The following is an 18913-nucleotide window of genomic DNA, read 5'->3' as shown; positions in this document are numbered from 1 at the left end:
TGAGGAAGGGGAGAACCAAAGAAGGTTGGTAAAGGGACGAAAATGTTTGGAACAGTCAGCGTGGTGGGATAGTGAATTGCTTTAAGAAGGTAAAAAAAGGATTGCCTTGCCAAAGTGAGAGCCTTGTTGAGATTATGTACCATTTGAACTGTGCCCATTTTATTTTTACATTTTTGTAGTCATATGTGTGTGTGATAGTCTTCTTCATTTTCCACTTTTTTACTTTGCATCAGTTCATGCATCAGACTTCTTTGTATTCACCATTTTCATTGTTTCTTGCAGCACAGCAAGATTTTGTGATATTTATGTACCACAATTTGTTTAGCCCTTCCCTAGTATTCACTTTGTTTTTGGTCCCGCAGGTATTTCTGATGTGACTATTTTTGCCTATAAGGGATCATTCTTCTTGCCATTGACAAGGGTCTTGTATACAAAGACATTCAGAAAACATTTGCTGATTAGTCACTGATTGTGACAGATGACACGATATAGCGGGTAGAGGGGCTGGCTTTGGAGAGGCTTCAAATACTGCCTTGTTGCATATTGTTGTGTGAACATGGATTAGTTACTTTACCCCTCAGTGCCCCAGATGCTCTTTCACATCAGGAATTAGAGATAATCTGCTGATCTTCATTAATGGAGGGGACTTCCATATTGGGCGTTCCTAGGTGAAACCTTAGGCTTAGTCTGCTCTTGTTCTAGCTTTCTTGTCCCCTGCCCACTGTTCAGTTGTTTCAGCTCTGTCCAACTCTTCGTGATCACATGGTCTTTTCTTGCCAGAGATACTGGAGTGGCTTGCCATTTCCTTCTCCAGTTCATTTTACAGTTAAGGGAACTGAGGCAAACAGTGTGAAGTGATTTGCCCAGGGTTGAGTCCAGTCTCAGCTACTTATTCAGCTCTTTCTGACTCTAGAACAGGTGCTCTATCTACTGCACCATCTAGCAGCCTCTGTCCACTCCCAGTGAATTCTGGGATGAGATTGACTTAATTTTTTTCCTGTTAAGGTTTTGAGTTCTTGTCTTCAAAGCTTCTATTGATATTTGACCTTAGTTTTACACCATCAGATTGAATTCTTTTCCTTATTTCTATAGTGGGGAGGGTCACCAGCCATTCACTTATTTTGATATGGGTGAAATCATAATTTGAAAATTATCTTCCTTCCTTAAAGAGCCAAAGTCCTCTACCACTGAGAATAAAAGATTCTTATTCCTTTTGTCTTGAAAATAGCGTATGCTACACTGTCACGTTTCTCCGGATTTCCTAGGAAGGGAACGGGGAATCCTGCGTGAATCCAGAGGGGCACAGAGGGATATTAAAGACCTCATTTTTGGTAGCGTGGGAAAAGTGCTGTGGTTGGAACTGAAGGATCTGGGTTCGTTTGTGGGCTCTGCCACTTAGGACCATAAGATCATAGATTTAGAACTGGAAGAGGCCATCTAGTCTTGGTCTTTCATTTTTGAGATCCTCATCCATTTACTGAGGCCCCAAGAGAATAAATGATTTACCAGGGCCTTCTTCATCTATGTGACTTAAGGTCGCTTTACTCATCTATAAAATCTATAAAGTCAAGGGGTTGGATTTGTCTTTCAGTCCTAATCAGTGATAATGCAAGTGAGATTGTTCTTCAGTGCTCAGGAAGGGTTTCAGAGGGCCAAAACAGCCCACTTCTGGGGGAGTTGTGCCAGATGATGCCATTTTCCTTTGTTGCTTTTCTCTCGTCAGGTGGACGTCTCTAAGCCCGGCAGCAGAGTGATCAGGGCCACAGAGAATGATTACTGTAAACTCTGTGATGCTTCATTTAGTTCCCTAGCCGTGGCCCAGGCTCACTATAAAGGAAAGAATCATGCCAAGAAGACGCGACTTGTGGAGGCTCAGAACAACCTGTCCCTGTAGGTATCGCCCAACTTTCTCCCACTGCTACACAGCATGTGGGGCTGGGAGATAAGACGTGTTGCTTTTAATGGGCTTCTGGTCACACCTCTTTCTTTTCCCTTTCCCCAACACCCCCTTTCTCCATTTTTCTTTTTCAGGGATTCATCAGATGTGAGCCAACGGAGAGCCCGGAAAGAAGGAAATGAATATAAAATGATGCAGAACAGGAGGAATGCACATGCTCTTCAAAATAATACAGGTACCTCATAAGTTTCCTAATTTGCTTATAGCCAGGGTAGAGAAATTGTCTAGAAAAAAAAATTGCTTCTCATCACACATCCTGATAATTTTCGGACTAATAATTCCTTTGGCAGTGGGACATTGTAGAGTGGTAGGTTTGGGGTCAGAAAGACCAGGGATCAAGTCTAGCCTGTGATGCATATATCTGTCTTTCCCCCCTCCCTCCCTCTCTTCCTCCTTCCCTTCCTTCCCTTCCTCCCTCCCTTCTTTTTTCCTTCTCCCTTCTGTCTACTTTCTTTCCTTCTCTACTCTCCCTCTCTCCTCCTCTTTCCCCTTTCTCCCCCTTCTCTCCCTTTCTTTCTCTCTCTTTCTCCCCCTTTCTTTTTCCTCTTTCCCTCTCTCCCTTTTTTCTTTCTCTCTCTCCCTGCTTTTCCCTCTCCTCTCTTTTCTCTGTCTCTTTCTGTTTTTTCTGTCTCTTTCCTTTTTTCTCACTCTCTTTCTGTCTGTTTTTGTACATGTGTTTTTGTCTGTTTCTGTTTTTCTCTCCATGTTTCTCTTTATCTTGCTCAGTTTCCGTGTTTCTCTTTCCCTGTACGTATGTGTGACTTTGGGTCTGTCAGTTAACTTTTTAGTATCCAGGCAACTTTCTAAGGCTAAGTTACATAGTAGTGTTCTACATTAGTAGGAGGAAATTCCAGATCAATTAGCATTAATGCCTACTATGTGCTAGGCCCCATGCTAAGCACTGGAGATACAAGGAAAGGTGAACTAATAATAATTATGATATTATGGATATTGCTAGTAAATATTGTTGTACATTGTAGTAGGTAGCATTTATATGGTGCTTTAAAGTTTATAAAATGCTCTACAAATATCTCATTCCATCCATTCAAAAACCAGTTCCTGCTCTCAAGAAAATTGCATTATTTGACTCAGACTTAGGTGAGAAATAGAATGGAATGTGTTTTGCTTTTTTCTTTTGTAGGATTTTGATTGCTTTCATTTTAATCATTCACATTGTGCTTTCCTTATCAGTTTCCTTATCTATTTCCTTTAATATTTGCTAACTGGACGGTTTGAGCAAGGCTATACAAATAAGTTTGACTTGCTTATTTCAGGATTTTCTTTTTTACCTCCATAGGAGTATTCTGATATGTTCTTTTCTCCCAATCCATATATTTTCTCCCGCTTTTTAATGTTCTGTTGATATTTATTGAAAAGCAAGTAAAAAATGTGACTATTTTAGAAAGTGACTAGGTGAATAGGTTGGTAGAATGCTTCATTTCCTCTCTCTTCAGTTTCCTAATATATAAAATAAAGGGTTTAGACTCTAGACAATTCTTGCTTTACCTAAGTGAACTATTCCTCAGACCTCTGTGATTTTTTTTACATAACATACTTTTTTTATCAAAGCAAAACTAACAAAGCTACCAAGTTTTCTGGTGTACACAATATTCTTTACCCTTCCTCTCCATCCATGGACAAAAGAGAAGTACATTTTGATACCTATTAATTTCAAATGCAAATCCTTCTTAAACTTTTTGATAGGGAAATAGGATCAGTGGCTCCCAGTGCAGGTAGAGAGAGAATCATTAAAAATCATTAAAATAGCTAGTTGGTGTAGTGGATAGGGTCCCAGCCCTGAAGTCAGGAGGACCTGAGTTCAGATTTGGCCTCAGACACTTAACACTTCCTGGCTGTGTGACCCTGGGCAAGTCATTGAACCCAAATTACCTCAGCAACCAAAAAAAAAAATCAGTTTGGGTATATAGCTCTTGTATAGTTGCAATTTAATTTTTGGGGTCTAGTTTTATGATCTGTTCTCATTCTCTCATTCTTTGTCTCTCCCTTTCCCTTTCTCCCTCTCTCCCCAAGAAGGCAACCTTATGTACTAGCTAGATAATTGGCTTTTAGTCTAGAAGCATGGTGTTAAACTTTGCCTTTGATATTTATTGGCTTTGTAGCCCTAGGCAAATCATTTAACTTCTCAGTTACCATAAACAACTCTCTGAGCCTGTAAATTGCTTACTATTTGATCATCTGTGTTGTTTGAGAGATTTTTTTCATGTAGTTAGCTATGCCAGTGAAATCTCTGGTACACAGAGATACCTTTATATGTGTATATCAATGGACTTGGATGGAGAGAAAGGGAAGAGAACTAGTGACTGTTATGTTTTCTGTTTTCATGGCTGTTTGACTAGAAGTGAAAGATTAGCCAAGTGTCAAAAAGAACTAAAAGACTTAAAAGGAAGTGAGACTGTCCAAATAGCCTTTGTAGTTAAAATAATTGGCTCCTAACAGCTCTCAAGATCTCACTCTTGAGCCGCTTCTATCTTCTATCTGTCTCCCTGCTCGGTGTTCTCAACGCCACCCCACCTTTCCCAGGAGTTTCTGGCTCAGATCATTTATTTTTCAGTTTCTTGTTGTATATGTTTACTTTGTCCCATAAACTCAACATGATGCAACCTGAATTTACAATGTTCTTCCAAAGTTTGCTTTTTCCTCTCACATTTTTATTGTTGCATTTGAAGGTTCCACTATCCTTCCAATTACCCAAACTCAAGACTTCAGAGTTACCTCTGATTCTTCCCACTTGTTCACCTCATGCACGAAGTCACTTGCAGGGTCACATTAGTTCTACCTTTGCCATAGCTTAGATCTAGAGAGAATCCCAATTCTCAGGTCTATCCCTTCATTTCCACTTCTATTTTGAATGCTTCTTTTCCAATTGAGAGAGCAAGTCATGTCTGTGGACCCTTGGCTCTTCGCATGGTAGCATACACAGTAGATACATGTAAATGGTGGTTGTATGGACAACAGAGCAGTTTTGTTTTCTAACCTGGAAACACATTTTGGGAGTAGTGCATTTGGAAATAATAACATGACAGTTGGGTAAGGGAAACTGGAGATAAAGAAGTCAGTCTAGGTATGAGAGATGAGGGTGTATGAATAAAGAGAAGGGGATAGACGCAAAAGAGATGGAAGCGAGCATCAAAATCCAACTGACTGGACATGTGAGGGGATGAGGGAAAAGGAAAAAGTTGAAGATGACTTTGAGTTGGCCATTCTGCCAATTCCAGGAGGAGTTTCCAGTAGGAAAAGAGGGCCTTTCTTCAGTCTTAGGAGTATCATCCTACAAAGGAGGCTGAGGTGAGATGAGAGAGAGAAGGCAGTTCTCAGAGAGATCACGCCAAATGTATTGGGCAATGATGCTGTTGTTAGTTTAAGGGGCTAGTCTCACAGATAGTTCCTTGGAAGGAGAGAGGTTCACAGATAGCTGCTCAGAAGGAAGACACCAGGTGATATACATAAATGTTGATTAGTTGGCTTAGCATTCAGATCCTTTGCTTTACAGTCATTTCTCAGTGCTCTTGATATCCAGTGATAGTCTTTGTGGGGACTATGAGGAGTAAGTATTGTGCCTGGGCAGGATACAGAAAAAAATGAAAAGATGAAGAAGGAAAAAGGTGGTATTGTGCAAGGTATGGAGATCTAGTCTGGGTGCTAGGAAGATTTGTGTTTAAAGGTGGTTCAAGGAATGAGTGCTGCATATGGAGTTGAAAAGATCTGAGCCTGAAGCTTACTTCTTTGTGACCCTGGGTAAATCACTTAATATCAGCCTCAGTTTCCTTATCTATAAAATAAAAGGGTTGAACTCAATGGACTTCAAGATCTTTTTCAGCTGTGAATCTAAGATACTATGATCTATGATCCTATAAATTTTGCATGTGGTAGGATTTAAGACTCTCTGTAAGCCACTTAAACTCTCTTTGCTTGAGTATCTGTAAATGACCTTTATTTGTAAAATGATCTAATAAGTTCTACCTCTGACATAGATTGGCTATGTGACCCCGAGCAAATCACACTTTCAATGTTCTTGGCAATTCTAACCAATGAAATCACCAGTTTCTTATAAAGACAGAATGTAGGCAGATGTTATGCTGGGGGGAAAAAAAAGGTGAGATTCGAAAATCTTGAGTCAAGTGGTTTGTGAAGGTTAGATCCGTTGGTGTAATCCTGATTAAATTTATTTTATTAAATTTATATTTTAACAATAATAAAATAATAAATTTCATTAATTTTAAAATAATAAAAATAAAATTTTAATTAAATTTATTAAGTTAAATTAATATTATTTATATCATTTATATATAATATGATAATATTATATAATAATATATTTATATTAAAATAAATTTAAATTTTTATAGATTGCACTCTAACCTTTAAAAATTTGATCCCTCTGAGAAAGCTGGGAGAGGAGTTGATATCTGGGTAGGCTGAAGCTCCATTCATTGGAACCAGATGACTGGTTTGGCGTGGCTACTTGCTATTTGAATTGTTAAAGGAAAGTGCCGTGGTAAGCAGTTAGTGATGATCAGACCTCTGTTTCCCTCTCTTTGACCTCCCCTTCTTAGGGCTGATTGCCAGCTCCTTTGTATGTCTGGGCTTCCTGCCTTGCAAAATCATTTTTGCCATCTGGAAAGTTCTTTGCTACCATTTATTTTCTTGATGAGAGACTCTGTCCTCTGTGTCATATAGTTTCTCATCTGAACTTGCTTATAGGTTTGCTTAATCAGGAAGAATTTGATGATCCCCAGAGTCCATCTGCTCAGAAAATAAAGTTATTAAGCATTTTCCATGTTATCGTGAAACATTTGTTTTTGGGGGAGATGGAAGGAGCAAATCTTATAGAAGTTAAAAGGAACTCTGTGTGATCTCAAGAAGAGTTCTGGCTTAGGTGTCTAGCATTTTCTCCATCATTTCCTATTTTCCTTTGTTATTGTAATAAAACATTTCAGGCATTTGAGAATTAGATGAAACTTTAAGGATGAGGTGGGATAAGTCTCTCTAGTACAGAAGGCATTTGCTGCCATAGTGTGAGCACCAAACTTGGAGTTCTGATTCTTCTGATTTAATAGCTGTGGGCTTGTAAACTCTAATTTTGTTTGCTCAGCTGTAGAAAGGGGATATCAATACTTGTACTAAATATTGTGAAGCTACAACTCAGGAGTTATTGTCAAGAAGGCACTTTGCAAAGGGTAGAGTGTTCTCTCCGCGTGAGCTGCTTCCTGGGTCACCTTGGCCAAAGGCTTCATCATATGGAGGCTACGTTGGCCTGTGGACAGAAGACTTTATTTAGGACTGTAGTGAAAGCTCTGTAAGTTGTATAGGATCAAAGGGTTTGTTTCACTGGCAAAGCAAAGGTAGAATGGGGTCACCTTCTTAAAACCACAAGGCACTGAGTCACTTCTGAGGTTTTTTTTTGTTTGTTTGTTTGTTTCTTTTGGATCAACTAGGTGGTATAGTGAATAAAATGCTGGACTGAGAGTCCGTAAGACTCCTGAGTTCAAATTCTAAGATACTACTTATGTGACCCTGGAGTTAAGACATTTCACCTCTTCTAGACTCTGTTTCCTTATCTGTCAAATCTCACAGGGTTGTCATGAAGATCAAAGGAAATAAGTATTTAAATGCTTCTCTTTCACATTATATAAATGTTATATATTATTATAAATTTTGTACTACAAATTTTGTCTACTTTAAAGTTAAATTTAAAGTTGGTTTATGCCTTTGTTTATTGACCATGTATTTCTTTTAAAAAAAATTTTTTTTTATTTTAAATTTTTGACCATGTACTTCTAAAACCTTGTTCCACTCTCTCAATTGTGTTCCCCTTTCTTCTTTTGTGTCTCTTTTAATAGGACCCTACTTCAATCCTCGATCTAGACAGTGGATTCCCCGTGACCTTGCCATGTGTGTCACCCCCAGCGGCCAGTTTTACTGCTCCATGTGTAATGTTGGGGCCAGTGAAGAGATGGAATTTCGGCAGCATTTAGAAAGTAAACAGCACAAGAGCAAGGTGTCCGAGCAGCGGTACAGGAACGAGATGGAGAATCTGGGATACTTATAGTGAAGCCCATTGCTCTGATTGTCGTTTCCGATAAAGCAGTTTGTCTTGCCTGCTTCTTTGCCTTCTGTCGACCTGTCCTGCTTTGTGGCCATTTTTGACATGAATACATGCCTCTGCTTTTCATGTAGATATCTATAAACCTAATGGTTCCTTGAGGCGTTAAAATCTGATTCAAAAACAATGAGCTTTTTGGGTCATGATGGGTTTTCAGGTTAGTTATATTCAGCTAATCTCCAGAAGTCACGTGGCCTTACTGTATGGGAAGGAGCTTTGGAAACTGAGTAGATAGATGCAGGGAAGTGTAGGTATAGGATGACTAGGATAGTTGGTATAAAAGGCTTTAGAGCCTCTCCTACACTTTAATTCCTGTTCATGCGATCTCTCCGTAGAACTACAAGGGTCTGCCACTGTGTGCATTTCAGTGAACTCCAGAATTTCGAATCCACCCTCTTTGTGGCCAGGCTTTATTTTCATTTTGCCTCCCACCCCTCTACCACTACTTTCTGCTTCATAGATAGGCTTTTCGACTTTAATCGGCTTGTTTTGATGTAGTTCTCAGCTGTGCTGTGGGTGTCATGAGATCCAAACCACTTTAAATAACCTCGATTTAAAAATGGTAAAATGTGTGTTTGATTAATCGCTTCAGAAAATAGGCAAAATTCTAATCAGTTTTCAATCCAAGGACTGTATTATGTTGTGTAATAATAAGCACTTAGGTGGGAGTTCCCGGCCATTTGATTTGGACTATTTTATGGACATTATGAACAATTTCACACTCATCCTCTATATTTGCTAGGCTGGACCTACTCAGTGTTTTAAGGGGTACCTACTCTATTCTATAAGTAAAGCAGGATAAAAATGTATTTTAATTTTCACTATTTCTTCATTTAAAGACACAATGTTTGATCACTTTTCTTTTTGTACTTTATTTTCTCTGGAATGACTACAATCATTTTAGAATATTGTGCATGTATGATCATTGAATTACATCTATCTCCCGGCACCTCCTCTTCCCCATCTGACTACTCCCCACTTCTTCTGCTCTTCTATAGGTGCTTGGGTAACTAATGTAGGCTTTGTGGTATTGGGTGAAATTGTTTACTTCATATCTCAGAAAGACTGTAACTTTGCTGCTTTTTTCTAACCTTTTGCTCCTTTTAAAATAAAAAGGGCCAAGGCAAAAAGTTCTCTTAACAGATAATTTCTCTGTAAAGTTGATTTTAGATTGTATCACTTGTCCAGTTCTTGCCTTTTGTTGCTTTTCTTATAATTGTTCTCATCTTTTGCCATTTTCCTTCAAGTAGAATATGAGATCAATTTCGGAGTACTGTAGTTTCTTCATTTTAATACTTGAACTTGGGGACAATTAGAAGATAGCTTATGGACCTGCTTTCTACAAAAAAAGGTAGAGATATTGAGGGATAGGTATTTCTTTCTAGAGGCAGAAGGATGATCAACTCTGTGACCTCTTACAGGTTTCTCTCTCCACCCTCTTTATTTTAAGAAAAACCAGCATTTATAGATCTGCCTCAAAAACAAGAAATTGAGTTATTTTGGGTCTTTCCCACTGACCAGTAAGTTCCTCCTTTGCTGCTAAATGTCTTTCTTTATATATAATATCCTTGTGCTGACGTTGTAATTCTGGGAATCTGAAAGTTCTGTCTTCTGGTCTACATCAGCTTGGTTACTTTTTATTTGAGGTCCCAGAAAGAGCTTCTTATTTCAGAACCCTTTGAAAAAAATGCTGGATGCTGATTTTCTTTTATAAACGTTGAATTGCTCTCATCTTTAGTTATGCATTTGCAAATGAAATAGATGTAAGTTTTGGTCTTAATCTTCCAGTTGCTCTATACACTGGAAATACACTTGTTTATTATTTACTTATTATTTCTTACTTGTGTGACCTTAAAAAGGCAACTTCCCCTTAGGGCTTGTTTTTCTCACCTGTAAATGAAAGAATGAGCCAAGATGGCTTAAGGAATGGAGGCTCCCAGTGCTATTTAATGGGTGTGAGGAGCTAAAAGATGTAGTTCATTTGTTGTTCTCTCTTATTTTAAAATTATTATTTTTTTTAAAAGAAAGTCATATGAAAGATATTAGCTTTTTCTAGCTATAATTTTTTCCCAGTTGAGGTTTCCTTGCACTAAAAAAGAGCCAGCAGTTTGGGCACATAATGATTGCCTAGAACAATTCAGTCTTATTCTTTCTAACTTCAGTATTTTTCTGTCAAGCATCGCTCATTTTCATTCTTATTGGTTCCATTCTGTGTCCACTGGAAGAATCCCAAAGAGAAATTCCCCTTTGGAGTCTGTTTTTGCCATGAATTACATATGGATGATATTTCAAAAGGAGAATGATAAAAATTACTTGTTAGCATGTCTTGATATTAATACAAATCTGCACAATTGTGAATTCTGTCTTTCTTTTCCAGGGCCTACTTTCTCTCAGGTCATGTAGCCTCCTGGTGGTATTTTGAGCAATTGGATGAGAGAATTAATGAGTTTTCTTTTTTCCTTTAAATTGAGCCCTCTTTTAATATAAATACTTTAGGGCTTCAATCCTATTGCTCCCCAGATTCATATTCGTATGTGTGTGTGTGTGTGTGTGTGTGTGTGTGTGTGTGTGTAATATGTATGTCACATATGCTCTGTGTGAGAAAGTTTGTCATTTTAAAATCTTGGAGATGTTTAATTTGAGGTATTCTTAAACTGGGGTCTGTGAAATTTATTTTTAATATTTTGATGATTGTATTTCAATATGATTGGCTTCCTTTGCAATCCTATGTATTTATCTCAAAAGCAAAAAGTTAAGAATTCTTTGATTTTTCCTTATAACTTTAGCTGGAAAAACTGCATAAAACTTTTGGAAAAATAGTGGCCACAATAAAGAGTTATGGGTATTGCAGCTTTTCTTGTACTGTACAAATTAAAAGGTTAAAGTTTCTGGTCTTACAGTCCTATGGAACCTTCTTGCAGATCAGTTGGTTAGTTGATAAACATTTATTAAGTGCTTACTAGGTGCCAGACACTGTGCTAAATCTTTGGAATACAAACAACTCTTGCCCCCTAGGAACTTAAACTCTAAAACAGGGGCTTCAGACTTATTTAAATGAACATAGAAAGTTTCATAAATGGGTACATGGTCTTTAGGAGATCCCTGTAAAGTGGGCAGTCCAAATGCCTGCTTACTTCCTAGAAGGCAGATGAAAGCATCCCTCATGCCTACATCTGTTTTCCTTAGATAAACAGCCAGGGAATTTTGGAGTCATTTGTTTCCTTAGATTTTTAATTTTGGACTTCTGAAAGTAACATTTGAGAGGTCAGATTGGAAGTAACTTGGCCAAGCCATTTAACTCACTAGTATCGCTTCCCTTGACATATAAAATAGCCAACTAGTATTATTGGTTATACTTATTAACATAAGAAGTTTAATGAAAACTTGCAGGTGGAAATAAAAAGATGATTAACCTATATGCTTAAAATTATTTAAAAAAAAAAGCTTGATCTTTCTTCCTGTAGTTCACAGATAATAAAAATATTTTAAAAACTCATTGACAGGCAACATGGCATGGTGTATTGAATGCTGATCTTGATGTCAAAAGGACCTGGATTCAGGGCCTACTTCTGCTTTGTGGACTTGGATCGGAGACTCGGGAGTCTTTTTGTCCTAAAAAAATGCTAAGATTATAAATTGTCAGTTTGAGTTAGTAGAATTAGCCCCATACTCGGATGAAATCATGGATTTGGGGACCCCTGTCCTCCAAATTGTATGCCATTCATTTTGATGTTAATTTCTTTACCAGTTCCCTGACATAGGGTTAAATGGTTTTCTCCTAAAAACTGCATATGGTCCATAGACTGACAATTTCTCCTCATTTTGAGGGGAAGACTCCCTGAGGAATCCCTTCCCCCACATATGATAAGGATAAGGATCAAACCTGTGATTTCATTGGTCTAGAGAAAAGCTTCTTAAACTATGGCTTGTGGTCCCATATGGAGTTTCATAAATGAATGTGTGTGTGTGTGAAATTATAATTTATTATCAGTAATAAATGTTTGACTTGTAAACTTATTTTCTAGAGCCATATATCCCGAGTTGCATAAAAGTTTCTTGGGTGAAAAGGAGTCGCAAGTGAAAAAGGTTAAAAAGCTCTGGTCTAGAGAATACTGGGTGAGGAAACTCTGCTGATGGAACTGGCCCTTCCTTCTCTTCAACTTTATTGTCTTAGAAATTAAGTGACTTACTTAAAGTCACAGAGAAATGTAGTATCAAAGGCAGTACTTTAACCCATCACCTCCTGGCTTCAAGGCCATTTCCCCACCCACTGTGGTGTGTGTCCTTTTTTTTTTTTTTTTTGCCCAGTTCCCTCTTGCCTCCCGCAATAGTACATTTGAGAACCTGCAGACACGCTTGCTTAAAGTCCAGACTCCAAGTGCCTTTAGCAAGTGCTCACTGATCCCAAGAGGGAAGAAACTGATAAAGCCCATTTTGGGGTAGTCTGAATTCTGATCCAGAGCTTGACAACCTGGAGCTCAGTAGATTTGTGTACTCCTTTACACCAACATTATTTAGCATGTAATCTTAGTGTAACCAATACTAAATAAAGCCTGACTCTATATTTATCAGATACCAGAGTGTAGCTCCTGAAAATTAACTCAGTTTTCCCAGTGACAATGATGGCTTTGCCCTATCCCCATTATGATACGTTTTTTCATTTATCTTAAAATATATTTTGAGGTGGGAGAATGAGGTTTAATATTTTTAGTACTCTTAATTTCCACATTCTTTTCACCCGTTCCAGAGGGATCATACTTATATGGCAGCCAGTAAGATATGTTGGAAAGGGTTATCTTCTGTTATGAATTGTTCTTGCTTGTTTTAAGATGTGTATTTTATAGCGCACAGAGCAGAGGGCTGTGTTTCTTTGCACCATTTCATTTTTGGTTCTTAATTGCTTGTCCACTTTCAGGTGTAAGCCCATATTGCGAATCTACCTTTGAGACAGTGATATATTTTTTAAGGCATCATGTCACCTTGATGAGTTAGGTGAATGGATCCCCTTTTGGATCGGGCTTTTCTGCTTGTGTCTGTGAACTATACAGACAATTTTCACCTAATCAGGAAACTCTTTGGTTGAGATCATTTGAAGAATGTCATCTTAAGGTTTCCTTTCACTCTTTTTAAAATTAAAAGTAAGATTTTATTCCCCTTATTGGGTTTTTTTTTATTGACTTTTGGGAATTAATCTATGGTTCTGTCAACCCTTGATCATTTAAGGTTGATTATCCACTCTGAGCTTTGTGCAGGTGGCTTTTCTACCTCCCATTTGTTACCCCTTTTTAGGGTGCTTGGCTAACCTTGAAAATTTCTTTGGCTTGAGGACAAGAGAGTAGAGAGATGAGGTGAAACCGACCCTTTTATTGAACAGGTTTCAGTGGTTGGAGTAAAAAATGTCTGGGAGGTTGGAAGACTGATACCATTGACTTCAGTGGAGTGTTTGGATTGACCAAGGACCTGTATCTGTCATCCTTTGGCAGAAGTTAGGGTGGATAATTGAATGTTGATTGCACTGTACTCCATGATCATGAGCCTTATTAATGATACATAGAGCATTTCTCTAGGGCTGTTCTAGACATTAATGAGTTCCATGGAGTATTCTTATATTTTATTATTTATGTCTACTTGGTGGGTAAAGCCTGATTTATTTGGCCTAGGGCCTTGTGAGTAAGGGAGAAACATTGAGCCAGAATTAAATCTTAGAAATTCCTAACGCATTCCTAACCTCAGACAATGTGACTGGGTTTCAAAGCCAATGAACCCTGCCCCTGGGTCCACACAAGGATAAGAAAATGTTCTACTTATTGGAATTTTATTATTTATTATAAAATTGTTTTTAAAAACTTATTTTTAATCCTGAAGGATTAATAATTGATTCAGATTAGCAACATGTTATTGATAACACCCAGAGTCTCCCTCAGTCAGCAGCATGTGATCCTAGATAATACCCAGAGATTCACCGAGAGTCAGGAAATCCTTGGTTCCTGTCAATCTCGGAAACAATTGGCTATGTGATCCGAGGGTACACCAGGAGATCTGGAACAAAAAAGATACTTGAAACCCTGTGTAGGGGAAGAAATCACTGGCCACCACATTTACTCCTTTTTCAAAGTGCTAGAAGCCATAGTGTTGACAGTTGCCTTTTAAAAAAAAAACAAAAAACTTATTTTGCATTCCAAATAATCCTCTTAATCCACTCTTTCCTCTTTCTCTGTAAGTGTGCATTAGTGACCCCCTCACTAGTGAAAATCAATGTTATCTCACTGCGTGTATATTCTTTATATGATGTATTTTTATAGAAAATAAAATCACAGAGCCTCAAGTGTCATGATGGATGGTACTATCTGAGAACAAATCCCATCTGGAACCCAGCTTATGGTTCTCGACTGTGAATCTGGATGGGAAACACCCTGTATATTCTAAGTTCTCTTATGAACAGAAATACCATTTTAAAATGGGAAGTCATTTGTTGTCTTGTTGCTTTAAAAACATACGCGAGTCTTCTCTGTTTCTGTGACTCAGGGTGCCATTTTGCAGGAATTAAATGGTAATTTTGCATTTGCTGATGTTTACCTTTGTGAAAAGAGGGGTACTTCCTAATGCACAGTGGCAGTTGAATTTGTGTATGCTATATCTGCTTAGTAATGCCTTATCCAGATTAGGTCAGAGTATGGTAGACAGCATACCACATGCCCCTTGTTTTGCCATGACCTAAAAGTAGTGTCAGTGAATGTATGCTCTAGATCCCAAAGCATTTCTGGTGTTTCTTCTGGTCCTGAACTATGATTGTAGCACAGAGATGCTTTTAAGTTGGAGGACAGAATTCTGGTGAGGTTTTAAGTTGTTTTTTTTTTAATTTTTAATTTTTTCAAGAACCATTGATGTGGTGGTATAATGAGCTCCTTTGTGCTTTTTTTAGAGCTACATCAATGGTACAAGATCTGGTCTGGAGAGTTCAGTCTAAACAGCAGGAAGGTAGATCTTGTCCCTTAAACCTTGCCATAAATGTTGGCTTAGGAACTTGGGAGCTCACTGTTTATTCCCCATTTGAGAAATCTCTCTTGTGTCTGGGGATTGCGCAAATGATAAAGATATCAGGATTAAAACCAACCAAATGTGAATTGTGAAATTAACCTTGTTCTATAACATATTTTGGGGGGTGGGGAAGGGTTGTTTTGCTTCCTTTGATCACTGCTTAATATACAACCTGGGACGTGTTTAAAGATGTAATTGCTGTTAACTGGCTTCTTTTCACTTTTCATTCTGGCCTCATTTCTGTCCTCATTTTAGTAAAGGCTTGAAGTTATAACAGGTGTTTTGTGTCACAATTTAATAAAAATAATTTGAGCCTCACCTGTACTTTTTGGGTCATAATTTGGAGATGAAGAACAACAACAACAAAAAAATTACAATACTAGTTAATATGATAGTGTGCTACTTGAGTGAAGGTGTATGGGTTCAAATTTTGCTTCTGATGCTTGCTTATTTCTGTGACCACAGGGAAGTCTTTTAATCTACTTAGGTCCTACTCTCTTCATGTGTAAAATTAGTTAGACTGGGTCTCTAAGATTCCTTCTAGCTATGATCTTATGCTATCCTGGAAATGTACATTCACCCAGAGACAGCTTAGATGGATAGAGGGCTGGGCCTGGAGTCAGAAAGTTCAGAGCTGGCTTAAAGAAACTAGTTTTGTGACTGTGGAAGAGTCACTTAATTGCTGTCTGCATCAGTTTCTCTCAGTGTAAAATTTAGATAATAATAGCATGTACCTCACAGGGTGGTTCTGAGAATCAAATCTGAGATAATGTTTATAACACAGTGCTGGGGCACATAGTAGACCCTTAAGAAATGCTCATTGTGGGGTCCAAAATTGTCCAACTTGCAATTAAAGAAACTGAGGCAGGACTCTGAGCCAGTGGGACTTTATTAAAGGGTCTAAGGCCCCCCTCTGATGAAATGAATCTTAGATCTTCCTCGTGATCTGAGATACCCCTTCTTCCAGGGCCTTAGTGCTCAATACCGAGATGATACAGAGGAAGCAAACTAAAAATGCAGAATCTCATTGGTTGATAGACCTTGTTCCATGATCCTCTAGAAAGGGTTACACCAAATGCAGAATCCCATTAGTTGATGAATGGGCACTTGGTTAAATGCTCTTGATTATCTCCCAGTAGATGGATGATGAGGGACAAAGGGCCAAAAGAAATAGCTGGGAGACTGAATAACCTTTGCCATGCTGGGTTTGGTCATCATAACAGGGAAAATCAAGGGTGGAAGTCTTCTGGCTAGCTTCCTATGATTAAGCAAGTGAATTTATAATCCATGTTCACAGCTCTGGGACCTAATATAGAGAGCTTATTTATATTCACTACTGTGTGGAATCATCAAACTAGTAGTGGTTAGAATAAAATAGGGACCCAAATTATCTATCACTTTATTTCTTTTCTTCCTTCCACCTGTCATTCTTGGTGGGACGCCAATAATAGGTCTGAGACTTTCCTGCTCTTACAGAGCAAATGAGAAGCCACAGGGGGAGCCTTGGAATGGATTTATTTATCCAGGAATCTTCCTAATCCTGTGGCTAGTTCAAGACATGCTCCTTGCCTACTTTTCATTCCCGTTTCCTGTTCCTTTCCATTTCAGTCCAATTGGCCTGCTAGCTATTTCCTGTACATAGTTTCTCACCTCTATGCATTTATGTAAAGAGTTCTCTTCACCTCCTCCTGGTAGAATATTTAGCTTCCTTTGACAGCTCAGATGTTGCTTCCTATACTAGGCCTTTTTTGGTTCTTCCTATTATTAGTACTCTTGAAATTTTTTTGTGGATATGGTATATGTACTTATCAGTATCCTCCCCTATCTAGGTAGAATGTAAGCTTTTTGAGGATAGGGACTATTTTTTTTTTTTTAAATCTTTTGTTTTCACCTTGATTTTCCAACATCATTTCCCCCCTCCTTTTTCAGAGAGAATTTCCTTATAATAATTAAAAAGGGGTTATGATGGTTCAGCAAAATGAATTGACATATCAAAAGAATCTAATGGGCAAGGACTTTTTCCACTGTTGTCATTTATTCAGAATCCTCAGCACAGTTGGTACTCTATAACTTGAATCAAAAGAGACTCAGCAGCATCTATATTTGTATCTCCAGACCTTGGGATACAATAAGTATTTTTAAATTTATTCATCTGATTGAGCAGTTGCCATCCTGAAATTTATAAGCCTGGTATGCCCTACCATTTTGGCATTTAATCAACCCTCCAGAATCTCAAAGGTCACCATTTTTGTGTGTGCTGGACCTTTGTTCTTAAAGCTTTAAGACTATGAAAATAGAACATTGTGAAATTTAAAGAAATTTTTTTCTGCTTCAGAATTTAACCCATGAGAAACCTTTATATTACCAGTTACAGACATATCTTGGTGACATGGTGAGTTTGGTTCCAGACCACTACCATAAAGCAAATAATGCAATAAAATGAGTCGCATGAATTTTTTGCTTTTCCAGTACATGTAAAAGTTATATTTGTACTATACTGTAGGCTAGTAAGTATGTAAAAGTATTATGTTAAAAGTGTACATATCTTAATTAAAAATACCTTATTGCTAAAAAATGCCCATCACCTGAGCCTTCAAAGGATCAAAAAGTTTTTTTTTGCTGGTGGAGAGTCCTGCCTGTGCTGACTAATCAGAGTGGTAGTTGCTGAAGGTTGGGGTGACTGTGGCAATCTCTTAAAATAAGACAACAGTAAAGTTTGCCTCATCGCTTCACTTTTCCTTTCACTTGAACACAAGAGACCATTATTAATTGGCTTAATTTCATTATTATGTCTCAGGGAATAGAAATGGGGAAACAGTTGATTGGTGAAGCAGTCAGAGCACACATATTAGTCAATTAAGTTTGTTGCCTTATGTGGATGTAGTTAATAATGTCCCAAAAGAATTACAATAGTAACATCAAGGATCACTGATTACAGATCACCACAATAGATATAATAAAATGAAAAAAATTGAAATATTGCAAGAATTGCCAAAATGTGACACAAGATGTTAGGAGCTCATGCTGTTTGGAAAAACAGTGCTGATTGATTTGCTCAATGCAGGGATGTCACAAGCCTTCAATTTATAAAAAATGCAATATCTGTGAAGTGCAATAAAATGAGGTATGTCTGTGTTTGGTATTGATTTATTTTCTTTCTTTTGAAACTCCTAGACTTGAATACTGGAACATTGGCAGTCATCTGGTCCAGGGCTATCAATCACAAGGCCTGTAGCATTCCCTGAGTGTGGCCAGATTAAAATGTGATTCCTATCTGATTTTAACCTATTGATGTATTAATAAAAAAGAAATATATAAACATGTGTCTTTTTCTAAATCAAGATTCAGTCTGTAGGGATATTTATGTATGGTTTAGTAGCTTCCATTTCTACTTCAACATCACTGACCTAGTCCAACATGTTCATTTTACAAATGGGAAACTGAGTCTTGAAGTGATTCAATGACATTCGAAATAGTAAGTGGCAGATTCCAAATAGAAAACCAGGTCATACAAGGGGCTGAGAGATAGCAAGGACTTTAGAGTCATTTAGTCCAATTTTTTTTTTAACATTTATTAAGCATTTATTATGTGTCAGGCTCTGTGCCAAGTTGGGGGTGTATTCCCCCATCAAGTAAAAAGAAAGTCCCTGACCTCAAGGAACTTAAATTCTAATGGGGATGATATACAAAAAGGGCCAGGGAATAAGGCACCAATGTGGGAATATGATGGATCTTTTCAGCTGAGTGTAGTCTGGTGGGAAATGAAGTGATAACTGGTCAGAACTGCTCTGACC

The 18913-nt window shown here is 37.9% G+C and overlaps 1 protein-coding gene across 5 annotated transcripts in view; it reads left to right on the top strand.

The window, feature by feature from the left end:
- The window catches only part of ZMAT3 (zinc finger matrin-type 3), a 47242-nt gene extending 31805 nt beyond the window's left edge, over positions 1-15437 (top strand). For all 5 annotated transcript variants that reach the window (XM_003766036.4, XM_031957695.1, XM_031957692.1 and 2 more), the window contains 3 exons: positions 1724-1890; positions 2032-2132; positions 7819-15437. In XM_003766036.4, coding sequence (XP_003766084.1) covers positions 1724-1890; positions 2032-2132; positions 7819-8027 — 477 coding nt within the window. In that variant the 3' untranslated portion in view covers positions 8028-15437. The remainder of the gene's footprint in view (positions 1-1723; positions 1891-2031; positions 2133-7818) is intronic.
- Positions 15438-18913: the final 3476 nt, after the last annotated feature.

The sequence above is a fragment of the Sarcophilus harrisii genome, chromosome 3 (assembly GCF_902635505.1).
Source record: "Sarcophilus harrisii chromosome 3, mSarHar1.11, whole genome shotgun sequence".
Classification (NCBI taxonomy): Eukaryota; Metazoa; Chordata; class Mammalia; order Dasyuromorphia; family Dasyuridae; genus Sarcophilus; species Sarcophilus harrisii.
Note: the sequence above shows the minus strand (reverse complement) of the source record. Positions and strands in the feature narration are given on the sequence as shown.